The sequence below is a fragment of the Pholis gunnellus genome, assembly GCF_910591455.1.
Source record: "Pholis gunnellus genome assembly, chromosome: 10".
Taxonomy (NCBI): domain Eukaryota; kingdom Metazoa; phylum Chordata; class Actinopteri; order Perciformes; family Pholidae; genus Pholis; species Pholis gunnellus.
The window spans coordinates 3,768,779-3,789,110 of NC_136537.1; the positions used below are offsets into that span (position 1 = coordinate 3,768,779).

Below are 20,332 nucleotides of genomic sequence, written 5' to 3' on the forward strand. Positions count from 1 at the left end.
CAAAGCATCGTTTCCGGCATCGGGCGGACCCACGCGGGATCGACGACGTCTCGCTCGCGGACGCGCAGTCCAGCGGTCGCGGACGTTCTCCGACGCGCAGGCCGGAGTCCGCCGCGAGCCCCGACGCGCAAGGGAGGCGAGGGCCCGTTCATCACTGCTCGCAGTTTTAATTAGGGCCCGAGCCACCGACAACGTCGGGCCAGCGAAGGCCCTATTGAGTTTCTAAGGGGTATTATTAGGGCCCGAGCCACCGACAACGTCGGGCCAGCGAAGGCCCTATTGAAATTGTAAGAATTATTAGGGCCCGAGCCACCGACAACGTCGGGCCAGCGAAGGCCCTATTGAGTTTCTAAGGGGTATTATTAGGGCCCGAGCCACCGACAACGTCGGGCCAGCGAAGGCCCTATTGAAATTGTAGGGGTTCTCGGTCGTTTTTATTCTGATTTTTATTTTTGTACTTTGGCTGCATATTTGGAGTATTTGCCATGCATGAAAACTCACCAAATTTTGCATACTTGCCAGGTCTGGCGAAACTTGGGGTTTGATATAGGTGCCATAAATGTGTGTAAAAAAATGGCTCTCTAGCGCCCCCCACAAAGCGGACGGGCGACGCCCCTCGGCCAGTTTGTCCGATTGACTTGAAAATCAACACACATGTCCTAATCCGCTAGATCTAAAAAAAAGCCTCTCAGACCTCTAAGCTCCGCCTACTTAGATTTTCCGCCATCTTGAATTTAGTGTAAAACACATCTTTGCGAACTCCTCCCACACGCTGGCTCCTATTGCTACCAAAATTGCTGTGGATCATTACTGGATGTAGATCACTCAGATTTATCAAAAACTTTTTGATATCTATTTGCGTTGAAAAGATATGGACCAATGAACTTCTTAGGGGCGTGGCTTAATATCAATTCACATAACTTCCCAACCATTGGTCGAAAATTCACGAAACTTTCAGCATATGTGCACATCGCATACCGTAACATACCCTGAGACTTTTGTTGCATTCAACCAATAGGGGGCGCTACAGTAAACCCGCAAAGTTGTGATTTTGGGACTTTTTGCATTTTTCTGCCTTCGCACTTTAACGAACTCCTCCTAGAGCATTTATGCGATCGACTTCATATTTGTTCAGGGTGCTCTTAAGACCTTTGTGATTAAAAATTATTAAAAGCTAGAGTTTTCGTCGAAGAACCTTGACGTGGCGTGGCGGCCATTTTGCATCATTTTTATGAAAAATCAAGTTGTTATAACTCTAAGGTACATTAACCAATACACACAAAACTTCTTGTGCATGAAGCCTCTTCAAGCATGAACACACACAAATTAAAAAAATTTCGATAACTCATAGCGCCACCTACTGGCTGAAGGCAATGTTTTTTTTTAGACTTTCATTTATTCCTCCTAGCCACGTGACCCGATTAGTCTCAAATTGTGCTAGGATGGCCTTAAGACATTGATGAAGATTTGCCATAAGTATTGTGAGTTTTCGTTGAACGCTGTTGCCGTGGCGACGCATCGTTCGCCATGCAAAATTGAAGTTGTTATAACTCCAAGGTACATTATCCAATTTGCACAAAACTTCTTGTGCATGATGCCACTTGAAGCCTGAACATACCTGATTTGAAAAAATTAAAAAAACTCATAGCGCCACCTACTGGCTGAAGGAAATATGGTTCAGTAGGTTAGGATGCTCAAAAATTCATGGCACTTTGCACATGTGTCAAAGGCATCGGAAGAAATATGTGATATAATTTTTAGGCTTGTTCGTTTTAAATTGCCTCTGTAGCGCCCCCTACAATATTTCAAAAGAGCAGCCCCGGCGCTACGTTTGAGCTACACGTACGAAACTGGGTAGGCGCACGTATCCTGCGGAGACTTAAAAATAAGTCTCTTGGCACCGTGCTCTAAAACCTACCAGAAGTCGGCCATTTTGATTTCGGTGTCATTTTTCCTCAGCATAGTACTATTTGCAAAGCATCGTTTCCGGCATCGGGCGGTCCCACGCGGGATCGACGACGTCTCGCTCGCGGACGCGCCGTCCCGCGGTCGCGGACGTTCTCCGACGCGCAGGCCGGAGTCCGCCGCCGGCCCCGACGCGCAAGGGAGGCGAGGGCCCGTTCATCACTGCTCGCAGTTTTAATTATTATTATTCCGATCCTTATTTTTCCACTTTGGCTGCATATTTGGAATATTTGCCATGCATGAAAACTCACCAAATTTTGCATACTTGCCAGGTCTGGCGAAACTTGGGTTTTGATATAGGAGCCATTTTTGCGTGAAAAAAAATGGCTCTCTAGCGCCCCCTACAAGTCGCGCCGGCGACGCCCCTCGGCCAGTTTGTCCGATTGACTTGAAATTCAACACACATGTCCGAAACCACTAGATCTAAAAAAAAGCCTCTCAGACCCCTAAGCTCCGCCTACTTAGATTTTCCGCCATCTTGAATTTAGTGTAAAACACATCTTTGCAAACTCCTCCTACACGCTGGCTCCTATTGCTACCAAAATTGCTGTGGATCATTAGTGGATGTAGATCACTCAGATTTATCAAAAGCTTTTTGATATCTCTTTGCGTTGAAAAGATATGGACCAATGAACTTCTTAGGGGCGTGGCTTAATATCAATACACATAACTTCTCAACCCAGTGTCGAAAATTCACGAAACTTTCAGCATATGTGCACATCGCATACCGTTACATACCCTGTGATTTGTGTTGCATTCAACCAATAGGGGGCGCTACAGTAAACCCGCAAAGTTGTGTTTTTTGGCACTTTTCGCATTTTGCAGCCTTCGTATTTTAACGAACTCCTCCTAGAGCATTTATGCGATCGACTTCATATTTGTTCAGGGTGCTCTTAAGACCTTTGTGATTAAAAATTATTAAAAGCTAGCGCTTTCGTCGAAGAACCTTGACGTGGCGTGGCGGCCATTTTGCATCATTTTTCTGAAAAATCAAGTTGTTATAACTCCAAGGTACATAATCCAATCCACACAAAACTTCTTGTGCATGAGGCCACTTCAAGCCTGAACATACTTAAATTGAAAAAAATGAAATAACTCATAGCGCCACCTACTGGCTGAAGGAAATGTCATATTTTATACTTTTCTTTATTCCTCCTAGCCAGGTGACCCGATTAGTCTCAAAATCAGTAAGGATAGTCTTAGGACATTGATGAAGAGCCATCATAAGTATTGTGTGTTTTCGTTGAACGCTGTTGCCGTGGCGACGCATCGTTCGCCGTGCAAAATTGAAGTGGTTATAACTCCAAGGTACATTATCCAATTTGCACAAAACTTCTTGTGCATGATGCCACTTCAAGCCTGAACATACCTGATTTGAAAAAATTCAAAAAACTCATAGCGCCACCTACTGGCTGAAGGAAATATGGTTCAGTAGGTTAGGATGCTCAGAAATTCATGGAACTTTGCACATGTGTCAAAGGCATCGGAAGAAGTATGTGGTATGAGTTTTGGCCTTGTCCGTTTTAAATTGCCTCTGTAGCGCCCCCTACAATATTTCAAAAGACCAGCCCCGGCGCTACGTTTGAGCTACACGTACGAAACTCGGTAGGCGCGCGTATCCTGTGGAGACTTAAAAATAAGTCTCTTGGCACCATGCTCTAAAACCTACCAAAGTCGGCCATTTTGATTTTGGTGTCATTTTTCTATAGCATAGTAGGTTAGGATGCTCAAAAATTCATGGCACTTTGCACATGTGTCAAAGGCATTGGAAGAAATATGTGATATAATTTTTAGGCTTGTTCGTTTTAAATTGCCTCTGTAGCGCCCCCTACAATATTTCAAAAGAGCAGCCCCGGCGCTACGTTTGAGCTACACGTACGAAACTGGGTAGGCGCACGTATCCTGCGGAGACTTAAAAATAAGTCTCTTGGCACCGTGCTCTAAAACCTACCAGAAGTCGGCCATTTTGATTTCGGTGTCATTTTTCCTCAGCATAGTACTATTTGCAAAGCATCGTTTCCAGCATCGGGCGGTCCCACGCGGGATCGACGACGTCTCGCTCGCGGACGCGCCGTCCCGCGGTCGCGGACGTTCTCCGACGCACAGGCCGGAGTCCGCCGCCGGCCCCGACGCGCAAGGGAGGCGAGGGCCCGTTCATCACTGCTCGCAGTTTTAATTTTTGTAGGGAATGAGCTAGTTGGGGAACTTGCCATGCATGAAAACTCACCAAATTTGGACACCTCTCAGGTGTGGTGGAGAAACTCTGCTGCGCAAGGTTGCATACTTGCGTGTAAAAAAATGGCTCTCTAGCGCCCCCTACAAGGCGGGCCGGCCACGCCCCTCGGCCAGTTTGTCCGATTGACTTGAAATTCGACACACATGTCCGAATCCGCTAGATCTAAAAAAAAGCCTCTCAGACCCCGAAACTGCGCCTGGATAAATTTTCCGCCATCTTGAATTTAGTGTAAAACACATCTTTGCAAACTCCTCCCACACGCTGGCTCCGATTGCTACCAAATTTTCTGTGGATCATTATTGGATGTAGATCACTGAGATTTATCAAAAGCTTTTTGATATCTATTTGCATTGAAAAGATATGGACCAATGAACTTCTTAGGGTTGTGGCTTAATATCAATTCACATAACTTCTCAACCCATTGTCGAAAATTCACGACATTTTCAGCATATGTGTACATCGCATACCGTAACATACCCTGAGATTTTTGTTGCATTCAACCAATAGGGGGTGCTACAGTAAACCCGCAAAGTTGTGTTTTTTGGCACTTTTCGCATTTTGCAGCCTTCGTACTTCAACGAACTCCTCCTAGAGCATTTATGCGATCGACTTCATATTTGTTCAGGGTGCTCTTAAGACCTTTGTGATTAAAAATTATTAAAAGCTAGCGCTTTCGTCGAAGAACCTTGACGTGGCGTGGCGGCCATTTTGCATCATTTTTATGAAAAATCAAGTTGTTATAACTCTAAGGTACATTAACCAATACACACAAAACTTCTTGTGCATGAAGCCTCTTCAAGCATGAACACACACAAATTAAAAAAATTTCAATAACTCATAGCGCCACCTACTGGCTGAAGGCAATGTTTTTTTTTACACTTTCATTTATTCCTCCTAGCCACGTGACCCGATTAGTCTCAAATTGTGCTAGGATGGCTTTAAGACATTGATGAAGAATCGCCATAAGTATTGTGCGTTTTCGTTGAACGCTGTTGCCGTGGCGACGCATCGTTCGCCATGCAAAATTGAAGTTGTTATAACTCCAAGGTACATTATCCAATTTGCACAAAACTTCTTGTGCATGATGCCACTTCAAGCCTGAACATACCTGATTTGAAAAAATTCAAAAAACTCATAGCGCCACCTACTGGCTGAAGGAAATATGGTTCAGTAGGTTAGAATGCTCAAAAATTCATGGAACTTTGCACATGTGTCAAAGGCATTGGAAGAAGTATGTGGTATGATTTTTGGCCTTGTCCGTTTTAAATTGCCTCTGTAGCGCCCCCTACAATATTTCAAAAGAGCAGCCCCGGCGCTACGTTTGAGCTACATGTACGAAACTTGGTGGGCACATGTATCCTGTGGAGACTTAAAAATAAGTCTCTTGGCACCATGCTCTAAAACCTACTGAAGTCGGCCATTTTGATTTTGGTGTCATTTTTCCATAGCATAGTAGGTTAGGATGCTCAAAAATTCATGGCACTTTGCACATGTGTCAAAGGCATCGGAAGAAGTATGTGGTATGATTTTTGGCCTTGTCCGTTTTAAATTGCCTCTGTAGCGCCCCCTACAATATTTCAAAAGAGCAGCCCCGGCGCTACGTTTGAGCTACACGTACGAAACTCGGTAGGCGCACGTATCCTGCAGAGACTTAAAAATAAGTCTCTTGGCACCGTGCTCTAAAACCTACCAGAAGTCGGCCATTTTGATTTCGGTGTCATTTCTTCCATAGCATAGTACTATTTGCAAAGCATCGTTTCCGGCATCGGGCGGACCCACGCGGGATCGACGACGTCTCGCTCGCGGACGCGCAGTCCAGCGGTCGCGGACGTTCTCCGACGCGCAGGCCGGAGTCCGCCGCGAGCCCCGACGCGCAAGGGAGGCGAGGGCCCGTTCATCACTGCTCGCAGTTTTAATTAGGGCCCGAGCCACCGACAACGTCGGGCCAGCGAAGGCCCTATTGAGTTTCTAAGGGGTATTATTAGGGCCCGAGCCACCGACAACGTCGGGCCAGCGAAGGCCCTATTGAAATTGTAAGAATTATTAGGGCCCGAGCCACCGACAACGTCGGGCCAGCGAAGGCCCTATTGAGTTTCTAAGGGGTATTATTAGGGCCCGAGCCACCGACAACGTCGGGCCAGCGAAGGCCCTATTGAAATTGTAGGGGTTCTCGGTCGTTTTTATTCTGATTTTTATTTTTGTACTTTGGCTGCATATTTGGAGTATTTGCCATGCATGAAAACTCACCAAATTTTGCATACTTGCCAGGTCTGGCGAAACTTGGGGTTTGATATAGGTGCCATAAATGTGTGTAAAAAAATGGCTCTCTAGCGCCCCCCACAAAGCGGACGGGCGACGCCCCTCGGCCAGTTTGTCCGATTGACTTGAAAATCAACACACATGTCCTAATCCGCTAGATCTAAAAAAAAGCCTCTCAGACCTCTAAGCTCCGCCTACTTAGATTTTCCGCCATCTTGAATTTAGTGTAAAACACATCTTTGCGAACTCCTCCCACACGCTGGCTCCTATTGCTACCAAAATTGCTGTGGATCATTACTGGATGTAGATCACTCAGATTTATCAAAAACTTTTTGATATCTATTTGCGTTGAAAAGATATGGACCAATGAACTTCTTAGGGGCGTGGCTTAATATCAATTCACATAACTTCCCAACCATTGGTCGAAAATTCACGAAACTTTCAGCATATGTGCACATCGCATACCGTAACATACCCTGAGACTTTTGTTGCATTCAACCAATAGGGGGCGCTACAGTAAACCCGCAAAGTTGTGATTTTGGGACTTTTTGCATTTTTCTGCCTTCGCACTTTAACGAACTCCTCCTAGAGCATTTATGCGATCGACTTCATATTTGTTCAGGGTGCTCTTAAGACCTTTGTGATTAAAAATTATTAAAAGCTAGAGTTTTCGTCGAAGAACCTTGACGTGGCGTGGCGGCCATTTTGCATCATTTTTATGAAAAATCAAGTTGTTATAACTCTAAGGTACATTAACCAATACACACAAAACTTCTTGTGCATGAAGCCTCTTCAAGCATGAACACACACAAATTAAAAAAATTTCGATAACTCATAGCGCCACCTACTGGCTGAAGGCAATGTTTTTTTTTAGACTTTCATTTATTCCTCCTAGCCACGTGACCCGATTAGTCTCAAATTGTGCTAGGATGGCCTTAAGACATTGATGAAGATTTGCCATAAGTATTGTGAGTTTTCGTTGAACGCTGTTGCCGTGGCGACGCATCGTTCGCCATGCAAAATTGAAGTTGTTATAACTCCAAGGTACATTATCCAATTTGCACAAAACTTCTTGTGCATGATGCCACTTGAAGCCTGAACATACCTGATTTGAAAAAATTAAAAAAACTCATAGCGCCACCTACTGGCTGAAGGAAATATGGTTCAGTAGGTTAGGATGCTCAAAAATTCATGGCACTTTGCACATGTGTCAAAGGCATCGGAAGAAATATGTGATATAATTTTTAGGCTTGTTCGTTTTAAATTGCCTCTGTAGCGCCCCCTACAATATTTCAAAAGAGCAGCCCCGGCGCTACGTTTGAGCTACACGTACGAAACTGGGTAGGCGCACGTATCCTGCGGAGACTTAAAAATAAGTCTCTTGGCACCGTGCTCTAAAACCTACCAGAAGTCGGCCATTTTGATTTCGGTGTCATTTTTCCATAGCATAGTAGGTTGGGATGCTCAGAAATTCATGGCACTTTGCACATGTGTCAAAGGCATCGGAAGACATATGTGGTACGATTTTTAGCCTTGTCCGTTTTAAATTGCCTCTGTAGCGCCCCCTACAATATTTCAAAAGAGCAGCCCCAGCGCTACGTTTGAGCTACACGTACGAAACTGGGTAGGCGCACGTATCCTGCGGAGACTTAAAAATAAGTCTCTTGGCACCGTGCTGTAAAACCTACCAGAAGTCGGCCATTTTGATTTCGGTGTCATTTTTCCTCAGCATAGTACTATTTGCAAAGCATCATTTCCAGCATCGGGCGGTCCACGCGGGATCGACGACGTCTCGCTCGCGGACCCGCCGTCCCGCGGTCGCGGACGTTCTCCGACGCTCAGGCCGGAGTCCGCCGCCGACCCCGACGCGCAAGGGAGGCGGGGGCCCGTTCATCACTGCTCGCAGTTTTAATTAGGGCCCGAGCCACCGACAACGTCGGGCCAGCGAAGGCCCTATTGAAATTGTAAGAGTTATTAGGGCCCGAGCCACCGACAACGTCGGGCCAGCGAAGGCCCTATTGAAATTGTAGGGGTTCTCGGTCGTTTTTATTCTGATTTTTATTTTTGTACTTTGGCTGCATATTTGGAGTATTTGCCATGCATGAAAACTCACCAAATTTTGCATACTTGCCAGGTCTGGCGAAACTTGGGGTTTGATATAGGTGCCATAAATGTGTGTAAAAAAATGGCTCTCTAGCGCCCCCTACAAAGCGGACGGGCGACGCCCCTCGGCCAGTTTGTCCGATTGACTTGAAAATCAACACACATGTCCTAATCCGCTAGATCTAAAAAAAAGCCTCTCAGACCTCTAAGCTCCGCCTACTTAGATTTTCCGCCATCTTGAATTTAGTGTAAAACACATCTTTGCGAACTCCTCCCACACGCTGGCTCCTATTGCTACCAAAATTGCTGTGGATCATTACTGGATGTAGATCACTCAGATTTATCAAAAACTTTTTGATATCTATTTGCGTTGAAAAGATATGGACCAATGAACTTCTTAGGGGCGTGGCTTAATATCAATTCACATAACTTCCCAACCATTGGTCGAAAATTCACGAAACTTTCAGCATATGTGCACATCGCATACCGTAACATACCCTGAGACTTTTGTTGCATTCAACCAATAGGGGGCGCTACAGTAAACCCGCAAAGTTGTGATTTTGGGACTTTTTGCATTTTTCTGCCTTCGCACTTTAACGAACTCCTCCTAGAGAATTAATGCGATCAACTTCAAACTTGGCCAGGATGCTCTTAAGACCTTTGTGATTAAAAATTATTAAAAGCTAGAGTTTTCGTCGAAGAACCTTGACGTGGCGTGGCGGCCATTTTGCATCATTTTTATGAAAAATCAAGTTGTTATAACTCTAAGGTACATTAACCAATACACACAAAACTTCTTGTGCATGAAGCCTCTTCAAGCATGAACACACACAAATTAAAAAAAATTCAATAACTCATAGCGCCACCTACTGGCTGAAGGCAATGTTTTTTTTTACACTTTCATTTATTCCTCCTAGCCACGTGACCCGATTAGTCTCAAATTGTGCTAGGATGGCTTTAAGACATTGATGAAGAATCGCCATAAGTATTGTGCGTTTTCGTTGAACGCTGTTGCCGTGGCGACGCATCGTTCGCCATGCAAAATTGAAGTTGTTATAACTCCAAGGTACATTATCCAATTTGCACAAAACTTCTTGTGCATGATGCCACTTCAAGCCTGAACATACCTGATTTGAAAAAATTCAAAAAACTCATAGCGCCACCTACTGGCTGAAGGAAATATGGTTCAGTAGGTTAGGATGCTCAAAAATTCATGGAACTTTGCACATGTGTCAAAGGAATCGGAAGAAGTATGTGGTATGATTTTTGGCCTTGTCCGTTTTAAATTGCCTCTGTAGCGCCCCCTACAATATTTCAAAAGAGCAGCCCCGGCGCTACGTTTGAGCTACATGTACGAAACTTGGTGGGCACATGTATCCTGTGGAGACTTAAAAATAAGTCTCTTGGCACCATGCTCTAAAACCTACTGAAGTCGGCCATTTTGATTTTGGTGTCATTTTTCCATAGCATAGTAGGTTAGGATGCTCAAAAATTCATGGCACTTTGCACATGTGTCAAAGGCATCGGAAGAAGTATGTGGTATGATTTTTGGCCTTGTCCGTTTTAAATTGCCTCTGTAGCGCCCCCTACAATATTTCAAAAGAGCAGCCCCGGCGCTACGTTTGAGCTACACGTACGAAACTCGGTAGGCGCACGTATCCTGCGGAGACTTAAAAATAAGTCTCTTGGCACCGTGCTCTAAAACCTACCAGAAGTCGGCCATTTTGATTTCGGTGTCATTTCTTCCTTAGCATAGTACTATTTGCAAAGCATCGTTTCCGGCATCGGGCGGTCCCACGCGGGATCGACGACGTCTCGCTCGCGGACGCGCAGTCCAGCGGTCGCGGACGTTCTCCGACGCGCAGGCCGGAGTCCGCCGCCGGCCCCGACGCGCAAGGGAGGCGAGGGCCCGTTCATCACTGCTCGCAGTTTTAATTTTATGTTATTTTTTATTTTTTTTTCATTATCTAATCATTTTTACCTTCTTTTATGGCCAACAACCTTTTTTACACGTTAGCATCGGAGGAATAAAGAACAGCGAGCTGAAACAAATTCTAACTGAAAAACAGGGCACAGAAGCCTAGAAACAGCCTGTGAAATGGACGGTTTTAGTACTTTATGTAAAAAATGTCCGACAGGCCAGGGGGAGAAGACACTTTTAATCAAACTGAGCATTGAATACAGGGGAACCCATTTTAACCTAACACAGGAAGAACATGCAAATAATGCGTACATGGCCACCCCACTGTTTGTAAATGTATCCAATACTCTTCTCTATTTGCTGTTCCAAATTACAATAAACACACAGTCAAAATTAGGCTACTTCCATAAAGTTTTTACAGTATATTTTTAATGTACTTTGTTTTTTCTTTGTATATTACTTTGAATAAAATCACTATTTTATGTACTTTGTATTTATTACTGTGATTGCTGTACTATTTAATTACTACTTTATGTATTTCTTTTGTCTGAATGAGAGCAGGGATCGGTACTCTGTACCGCCAATTTCCCAACTCAAGATATAGTTTTTCAGAGATTCATTTCAGAGAAATTACCGATATGGAGGGTTTAAGAGCCAAAACTAAATATATAAATACATAACTAATTATACAATTAAATGCTTAGATTAATGTGTAAATAAGTCATTGTGTAATTTAATGCTCGTTTGTCACCATAAATAAATGGTGACAAACAAGTTATTTATTAGTTTTGTGCGTCTTTGCTGTGAGTGAAAGCAGTAAGTGAGCTAAAATCACAAGACTCCGCTGATGACGTATGCAAATCCACGACTTTAGCCTTCACCCTCGAGGTTGAGCATTCACCCTCGTCTCGCAGACTTGATGAATATTCAATACATTACAAAAACATTCTGCAGCGGCCAAAACACAGCTCCTCGTCCACCACGTTCCTGAAAACAATAAGAGACCTTAACAAGATCCCCATCTACTTCTTCTGCTGAGGGGGGGGGGGCCCCCAGCAGATGTTTGAGACGGCATATCGTTTTTATATTTTTGTATCAGGCATTCTCCAGGTTACATCTTACATCTTGTTTGAGTTCTGGATAACGTAAACTGTATTCATGAGGCCCTTCACACCGCCTGGACCTCAGCACTCCCAAAAAACAGTGCTCCTGTTGGATCGTACGCTCTCTGTCGAATCTTTTGAAGGCTTGTCAAAGTGCTTTGATAATTCCATGCCTCAGAGCTGCTCCTTTGATCTTCAAATCTGATGCTGAACCACTATTGTGTTCTACTACTGCCGAAGAGAGGTTTGATCTTCTCATGAGGATGACAACTGTCAATGAAAGCCTGATCTGATCAATCACAACTAATACCGAACGACTCCCTCAAAAAAAATGTTTCTTTCCTCATAACATGTCCGTATATATGTTATGAGTCAAAATGCATTAGTGCACTACAACAGTGGCTACCATTCAGAGCTGGGTTACACATCATGTTAATCTGTTATTAGTGCTGACGAATATCCTCAGCACTTCCTGCTGCATGCCGCTTCACAGTAAAAGCCTTCCAGTGGCTTTCCATTGAAGCTGCGCATTACCATTAACACACTGCAATCTTCATGTCAATCATTTTACGAGATAGTAAATTGTCTCTGAGGTCTTTAAAAGAAATCTATGAAAGTGAACCAATCGTTCTGTTGGAATCTGTATGTTAACTCTAATGTATTGCACCTTGATGTATTTAAAGGTGCCCTGACGAGTTTTCTCCTAAAGAAACAAAAGTTCAGTTCACATTGAATGTTACTGCCCAAAATACATGGTGTGTATCATTGGGCTCTAACAAATGTGCTGAATGCATTTCCTTCCATGTAAAACATTTACAAAGCAGATTCATATTTTAAACCCCACGTTGTTTGCATCCATGTTCACTTGCTGTCAGTGTTCTTCTTCACTGCCTTTGCTGCATATGTTGCCATGTTATCGCCGCTTTTACATCACTGAGATGAATGTGAGGCCATTCCCTGACAAAATGAATATATTTTGGATATCATTTGTCATTTGGACTGCTAAAGACATATATAAACGTCACTTTTAGCTGTATTTTTTAGCAATATAAGCAGCAACAATTGGTCAAATGGAGGACATGTGGTGGATTATGTTGACACAAACCAAAAGTGAATAGTAACAGTAAAGTAAAAAAACTGATTTAAAAAAAAAATCTACAGCAATGGAGATAAAACCAATAAATAAACAACATGCTGTGTGACAGTGACAGGATGAGCTCAAACCAGAGAAAATAGAAAAGGCCCCGGGACAAAAGGTAATTTGAAATGCGAAGGCAACGTGTGCGATGAGCAGAGGTGGTACTCACGATGTTGTTGTGCTCCGGCAGGTGGTTGTTGCTCAGCAGCTCGTCCTCCCGAACCAGCGGGGAAGGTCTGGGAGCCGGAGGGGGGCTGATGTCTGCAGGCAGGGAGCCGGGGCTCCCCATCCAACTGATAGAGTTACCTGCATGGAGACACAACCCCGTCACTGCCTGTGTGTGTGTGTGTGTGTGTGTGTGTGTGTCTGAACCCTCCTGGCCCCCGTGCTGCGATGCTGCATCTGAGTGGGCGTGAACCTACAGATCTATTTGACAGCTTTATTGTCCGAGCTGTCGGTGGCTTGATAAATCATGGAGTTTTATGGGAAGTGCATTGACGCATCGATCCCGGCTTTAGTGTTTGGACATACGGGCTCGGTGTGTATCGACAGCCTTATCGACAGCTGCTGTGATTGAGTGACAGACGGAGGGGCTTTACCCTCCGGCTCCTCTCCTCGCACCTCCTGAGCCCTGCAGAGGCCTGAAGCTGCAGATACACACTGTAAAGCTCTTATGAATGCTGAGGCTGGAGCATGTAGCTCACACATAAAGAGGCAGAGCTACCCAGACAGATTCAGCAGACATTTGTGTTAAAATTCATTCCCTTTGAGTGTCTTCGATGGTGACACATTAATTCTGTTTTCATAATTCGGGTCCTCAGATACATTATTCAAAACAGGGGTTATTAAAACAATATGGATAGCAGTATTGTTGGTAAGTCTTTTAAATGTGACAAACAATACCCCACAATTCTAAATAATCAATTGAGTTTGGGTAAAAAATGTCTGAAACTGAACACAGGGCATCATAGGACAGGAATACATAACATGAAACCATACAAAATAGTAATTATAATAGAAATAATTTGCTTTTAAATTCTATTTTTGATTAGACCAGAGAAAGCCTCTGAATAAATAAAAAAAATGTACATGCAGAAGGAATCAAAGGAATCTTTCAACTAAATTTGCACAAATATCCTGAACACCAAGAATGAGTTTAGTTCCACATTTTGGGAAAATATTAGCATTTTGAAGCTGAGAAGATTGAAACAAATCTCATGTCTGTGTGTTTAGTGTAGAGCTGGATTCAGGATGCAGTTAGCTTAGCTTAGCATAAAGACTGGAATCAGAGGGAAACAGCTAGTCTGGCTCAGTCCAATGTTGTTTTTTTTATAAACACACCTACCAAAAGATCTAAAGCTCACTCATTAACATGATGTATCTCTTTTATTTAATGTAATGTAAAACAGAGATAACACTGGTACCAACACTGGCAACCTCACTGTGATAACAAGGTTGAAGTCGAAAAGTCCAAAAATGACCTCCTAACGTCTATTCCTAAACAATTCTTTCTTGACCTCTATGGAAAACACAGGGTCACAGGGTCAAGGAAAGATGTGAAGGCGAATTCATGAGGAGTTAGGAAAGGAAAGGACAGCCGTGGTGCTCAGAGAATCTGACTTCACTTTCGTAATTATGATGCAACGGCGGATGTCACTGACGTAGGTCTGGCATGGCAAAACTACAACGAAGAAGGACTACAAAGCACAAGTAAAACATAACCCCACGAAATCAATTTCGTGGGGTTATGTCAATCAGTTTTCCTACTGATGCTTCTTATCGTGATTACAATTTGTTCATTGACAGTTTGCAGTATTTAGTGTTCATTTTAGAAGGGAAGCATTGAAGCACCTCCTTAGCATTTAGATAATTCAAACAGCTCTTATCATGGCGGCCACTTAGTTACTTCCGGGCAAAAAACACTTTATGACCACAGTCCAGGACTCCGGTAAGCTCTGCAGAGTCATGGTGCCCAACTGTTGTTTGCCACAAAATAGTTCCAGCATATAACTCCCTCTAAAATTAAGACAAATCATGTTTGCATTTAAATTTGTGTTCGGATTAAATGGACAAAATGGCAAATGTGTAAGCTTTATTAAAAGGTGTTAGTAGTTTCTGAACTATGGCCACAATAGCTGTTTCCCCCTGCTTCCAGTCTTTATGCTAAGCTAGGCTAACCACATCCTGATTAAGCTCTGTATAGGCACCTTTAAAAGCAAGCCTTCTCAATCCACTTGTTGCTTTAGACTGAAACCTTGTATCAGTGGTCTATGGGTAGATTAATGAACAAATATAAGTTTCACCTCCTCGGTCCGGTGGGGCTCCTTTTGGTCAGATTTTCACCAGACATTTTAATAACCTCAGTAAAAAAACAACAGCAATAAAAATGAGCAGAGGGCCCTTATTGAATCCCCGTTCTTCCCGCTCTATGTGAATTAGTGTACACAAGTATCCATCAGATGCAGGGCACATAGTAGAATCCACATGGCATTTTAATTAGATTTTGCCTATAGAGCCCCAGACAGCCACCAGTTCCCCGTCCTGAAATACTACCCGGCCCAAGGTCGTGTATAAATTATGTTGTGGTAATTTCGTTAAATACAAATTTAGGTGATATTGTGGTATAGCGGTGCATACTCCTCAACAAATAAGCAATTAATCAAATGACCACAATCAAACCAAGACCTCTGGTGGCCACTGGGGCAGTTGCCCACTTTAGCCAGTCGGGTCATTCTCACTCCCAACTCGTGGAATACAGCAGCTTGGTCAGTGGCCCTTCGTTTTCAAACTGTGACTCTCTAGATACCCATCTAGTGTCAGTTCTGAACATGTGAACATACAGTTTCTGCCCTTTACAAGCACGGAGTCTCCTTTCAAAAAGAACTTCCAAAGTTTACTGGGTTTTAAGGTTTACTTAAGGATAGAAAAGCACTTGGTTAGGTTTAGGAAAAGATTGTGGTTTGGGTTCAAATAAGTACGACTCTTGAGAGGAACTACGTATGTTTGTTATGCAACAGACGTTAATACGTAAGTAATGTAACAAAACTAAGGTAAAATGAGTAAACCCCTGTCTCCCTAGTGAAAGTCCTGTGTTTGTTTGACCCATCCAACCTCCCCTCCCATGCACCTTACGGACTCACTCTTTATACCCCGCCATTGCTCTGAGCGTCTAATAACGACGAAGTGCCTGCGTAACAGGCAGAGCTGGAAACTCAGTGGCAATCTGCAGGTCTTGTTGGCGAGCTACTTCGGGTGGCAAGCTTACGTTTCAGAACGAACGTTCAAGAACGAATAGTTTCCAATAAAGTGCCGAGTACCAAGTGTCGATATTTGACGAGTTAGGAGGGGGAACGGGCTGCCCAGTCTGTAAACCAGCCTCAACGACAACATTTTGGATAAGAATCAGGAGTTGTTTGGTCTGAGAAAAATGCTGTATCAAAAGTGTTAAGCAGTCAACACATCAAGTGAAATCTGATCAAAATGTCATCACTGTATCACTTCAGTTTGAAGGGTCAGCGGACAACAAATGAATGAATCAAACTCATCAGACTTGTAATAGACCAATGGACTGGTGAATCTCCACAGAGACCGAACACAGCATCTGAAAAGACCAATACATGACACACGTGTGTAGAGTGCAGACTCACGCAGGCAGGTGTTGTGGGTAAACATGCGCTGCAGCCTCAGACAGTCCTGCCACTGGTTGCCACTGCCTTCACAGTTACACCACAGCGACACGTCTGCAGAGCTGTTGCTGACGTAGTTGGGTGTCATGATGGTACCTACAGGTCAGAGGGGTCAAAGTTGGCAAATGTTAGCTTCTGTACAAGTTCAAGGACCTCGGGGTTTTACTTTACTGTTAATCTGCATCACAGTAACTCAGAGATGTAAACACAATCGCCAGATGCAAAATTTGCCTGGAAGCCTCTGCTGGCTTTTTACTTTGAGCAATTTGGGAGGAAAATAAGCTAAATTGCTTCACAGCACGACACAGAAAGAGGATGCTGCTCTTCTACTTCAAACAAAGCTGAAACATAGCCTGTAGGAAAAAAATGATGTAGCCTCTGTGACGTCTCCTAGGGGAGCTGAAAGGACATTTTGAAGTCCGGAGTTGGTGTTTTTTTTTCTGCTCAATGCCGTCTTGGCAAATTTTAGAGGCAAAAAGCCCAATTTTGACAATGTGTTGAAGTCTGGATGAAGCTGAGGTAGCAAACACCATAGCTGAGTGCGACGCACACACTCCCAAAGCATCCCACTTTTGTGTATAAAGAATAAGAAGAAACACTTCACCATTTTGGGAAGTGCACTGACTGGCTTTCTTGGGGGGGTCAATTAGCCTTGCTCAGTATAAAAAACACTGTCTAAAGTTCCCTAATGCACCTACCAACAACTGTAATACTCACTAATTAACATGTTGCACCTAATTGTTTTTGCAGTTTAATAGTCGTAACACCTGTAGAGTGCCAACATAAAAACAATATATATTTCCAATATATTTGTGTTTCTTCAGGAAAACAATGCACTGCAATCACATTATTTGATTATCTCTGGCAGCTATCCTTTTGTAAATATGTGGATTATGCAAGCTGTGTCTTTAAGAAGGCTATGAACCTCATAGAAAAGGCATTCATCACTGTCAGAGCAGGCAGAGAGCCAATCACTGCCTCTCTACCCACATCTCTTGTCAGCTATCACGCGTCCTCACTTTCTAGCTTGCTGCTTCTTCTCCTCCATTTCTGCTCTGTCTGATCACCTCGCTGACACACTTCCTGCCTCTCCACCCCATTACTCTCCCGTTCCAGCCATTCATCCATCCTTCCACTCAACCACTCTATCGCACTCTGTGCAGCCACTTCTTTTTTGGAGAACTTGCGCATTGTTAGCTCTGTTTGATAGCTGTTACTCATGATACAAATTCATGAATTCACCCAAACTTCTTTGTCTTTTCTCTTCATTTCAGTCCTTTTCTTCATGTTAGCCAGCATGCCCATGTGGTCCTGTGATGTGTCTTACAGCAACAATTGTTACAAACCAACTGATGTTTTGGGCCTCGATGTACAACTGAGGGTGCACCTCGGTGTAGCGTCCCACTTATGCACAATTCCCTATCCTATCCCCTATGCACCATAACATTATTTCCCAGGAATTCAACTCCATTTGGCTTTCTATGTATTCCTTAAAAGGCAAATTCTATAAATGTGGGTAATGGTAGCAGATCTCCTTGATAACAAAAACAAGTATCCCTTTTGTGATCTTCTTCTCTCTCCTGGCAAACCAGCGAGAGTTGGATTCATTTTTTTTCCGCTTGGAGTCTGCACGGACCCTTGCGGAAATAAGCAGATGGACATCCCTGTGGACATAAAAAGTATGAATTGGCCATGACGTTTTGTTGACATACTTATGTAGCCTAGTAGCTTAGCTACTTAGTCTAGGAGATTGGTATTTGATTTGTAGATGACAGCATTAAGGAAGGGATTGAAATAAACATAAATAAACAAAGAACTCTTTGGTGGTTTATTTATATATATATATATAATTGGTTCTTGATACTGACACCTTCAGTGATGCACACTGGAAATAGACTGCTGTACAATAAATTAGATGGTGGGATCCAACAGGATCGTGCTTTATTTCTGGGTCAAATGCACTAGTGACTGCTCCGCTCTGAGGTTGGATCTGAGCACCGACATCAGTTGTGATCACAATGCTGTTCTCTCTTGCTCTTCTGAGCTGACATCTTGACTTTATTGGTTATCATTTTTCTTTCCGTTTGCCTGCTCGGTAGCTCTACCTCTAGTACTTCTACTTGGTAGATGTTAGTTGTTGATCAGAAATCAAAATGACTGCCAAGTTACATTACATAGTTCAAGTGCCCAAGGCCTCTCAAGTTTCAGGGAAATCTGCATTAGGATTTTCAAAATGTCCTACGGACAAACTCAGTAACATATCAAAACATCCTCTCCTAGAAATGATGTTCTGCTGGCAGTGAAAATGAAATTCACATCACTCCTCCTTTCCTAACCGTTCCCCCCTGTATCCCGTACCGATGAGTCCGGCGTAGGCTCGGAGGCACAGGCCTGCTGAGTCTTTCAGACAGCCGCTGGGCGTCAGAGGAGATGGCTGGCAGTTATTAAGGAAATCCGCCAGTCTGGACCTGGCAACAACACAAACAACAACTCAACATCAAACACAAGAAGTGGGTTGGAAATCCGGAATGTGCATGTTGGGGTGTGTTTGCATGCATATAAATTGGGGTTCAAGAGATGTAGGGTTTTTAGTCCAACACCGTTTCATATAGGACTTTCATATAGAAATAATATATATTTTTTTCATATAGAATATTTTTTAATATACGCCAATTTGTATCACTGTTTTCTCTATACATTAACATTACAAGATGGAAGAGCCAATCAAACTAAACACTAAAATGAATGAGCATTACACGAGATTTAAATCCATAAATATATTAACAGAAGAAAAGTAAATCGCATAGAATGAACATTGACATATGAATTGGCAAAGTGGACCAATAGCAAATCATAGCAACAGTGCTGAGCTCTGATTCTGTGTCCACACTGCCGCCAACAAAGCAACAGGCTTTTCATTGCATGAGTAATTTTCAACAGAGGAAGCAACAAACTGAAGGCACTTGCCGCTGCGTGATGCAGTGGCAATTTAAAGTTTAACGGACCTCAAAGTTGACCTCAACCTTTCTCAGCGATCAGTGGTGAAGCGTCTACCAATCATATTTTTTTTTTTTGTTTCACCATTCACCCCTTCTCCTTCACTTCGATTCCGTTTCATCTAAATAATGTAAGACAGCCAAGCTGAGGTGCTTTTTAACTGTTGGTTGGCGTAATTATGTTGTTAAATAGCACTGGGAACTGGCTAACAGCAAGAATAGGTTTTCTTCCATCGTTTTAGATGAAACAGAACAAAAAATTTGTGGGCAGAGACACAGGGATCTGAAATGGTGAAACAAAAACATTTGACTGGTTGAACCTTCGCCGTGTCGTTGGAGCGCTGAAAATCGTATGAGGTCAATTTTGATATATAGCATGTCTCGCCGGTCACGCAGCAACACGTGTTGGGCCTACATTTGTCGCTTCATATCACTGGCTTCCATTGAACACCTGAAACCTTTTGCTTTGTCACTCGTAGTGTGAACATAAGTAAACAGGGAGCTGGAGAGGCCCAAGCAGTATATAACCCTACTCTGTCAAAGTATAAGCTGCTCCACAAATAAAGTTAGAGCATTTAAATTCATATATTTGAGTACAATTTAGACTGTTGTATGTTAGATAGCTGCTTTGGAGGATCATTTGCTTGCTATTCTACCTTGCCACCTGAAGTAGCTCGCCAACAAGCCCTGCAAATAGCCACTGAGTTTCCAGGTCTGCTTATTTCGCAGACACACAATTTGAATGAATTTTGCTGTACATGGAACTGTGGTTAAATGAATGCAGTGGGTGGATGATGTTAATAAGCTCAAATATCTTTATATGCCTTGCCCAATATCAGGATATCAACAATGTGATCTTATTTGTGCCTCCAAGCGTTAATTACTTGAACTGTTAGCCAGCACTGTGGGTGATCAATTAACCATT

General features: G+C 43.3%; 1 protein-coding gene across 1 annotated transcript in view; it reads right to left on the reverse strand.

Annotated features, from left to right (window-relative positions):
- LOC306702111 (GDNF family receptor alpha-4-like) overlaps positions 1 to 20,332 on the reverse strand; it is a 69,198-nt gene that overhangs the window by 20,050 nt on the left and 28,816 nt on the right. Inside the window, exons 5-7 of the mRNA XM_079167623.1 lie at positions 18,770 to 18,879; positions 16,373 to 16,507; positions 12,895 to 13,031 (exon numbers count right to left, since the gene is read on the reverse strand). Coding sequence (XP_079023749.1) covers positions 12,895 to 13,031; positions 16,373 to 16,507; positions 18,770 to 18,879 — 382 coding nt within the window. The remainder of the gene's footprint in view (positions 1 to 12,894; positions 13,032 to 16,372; positions 16,508 to 18,769; positions 18,880 to 20,332) is intronic.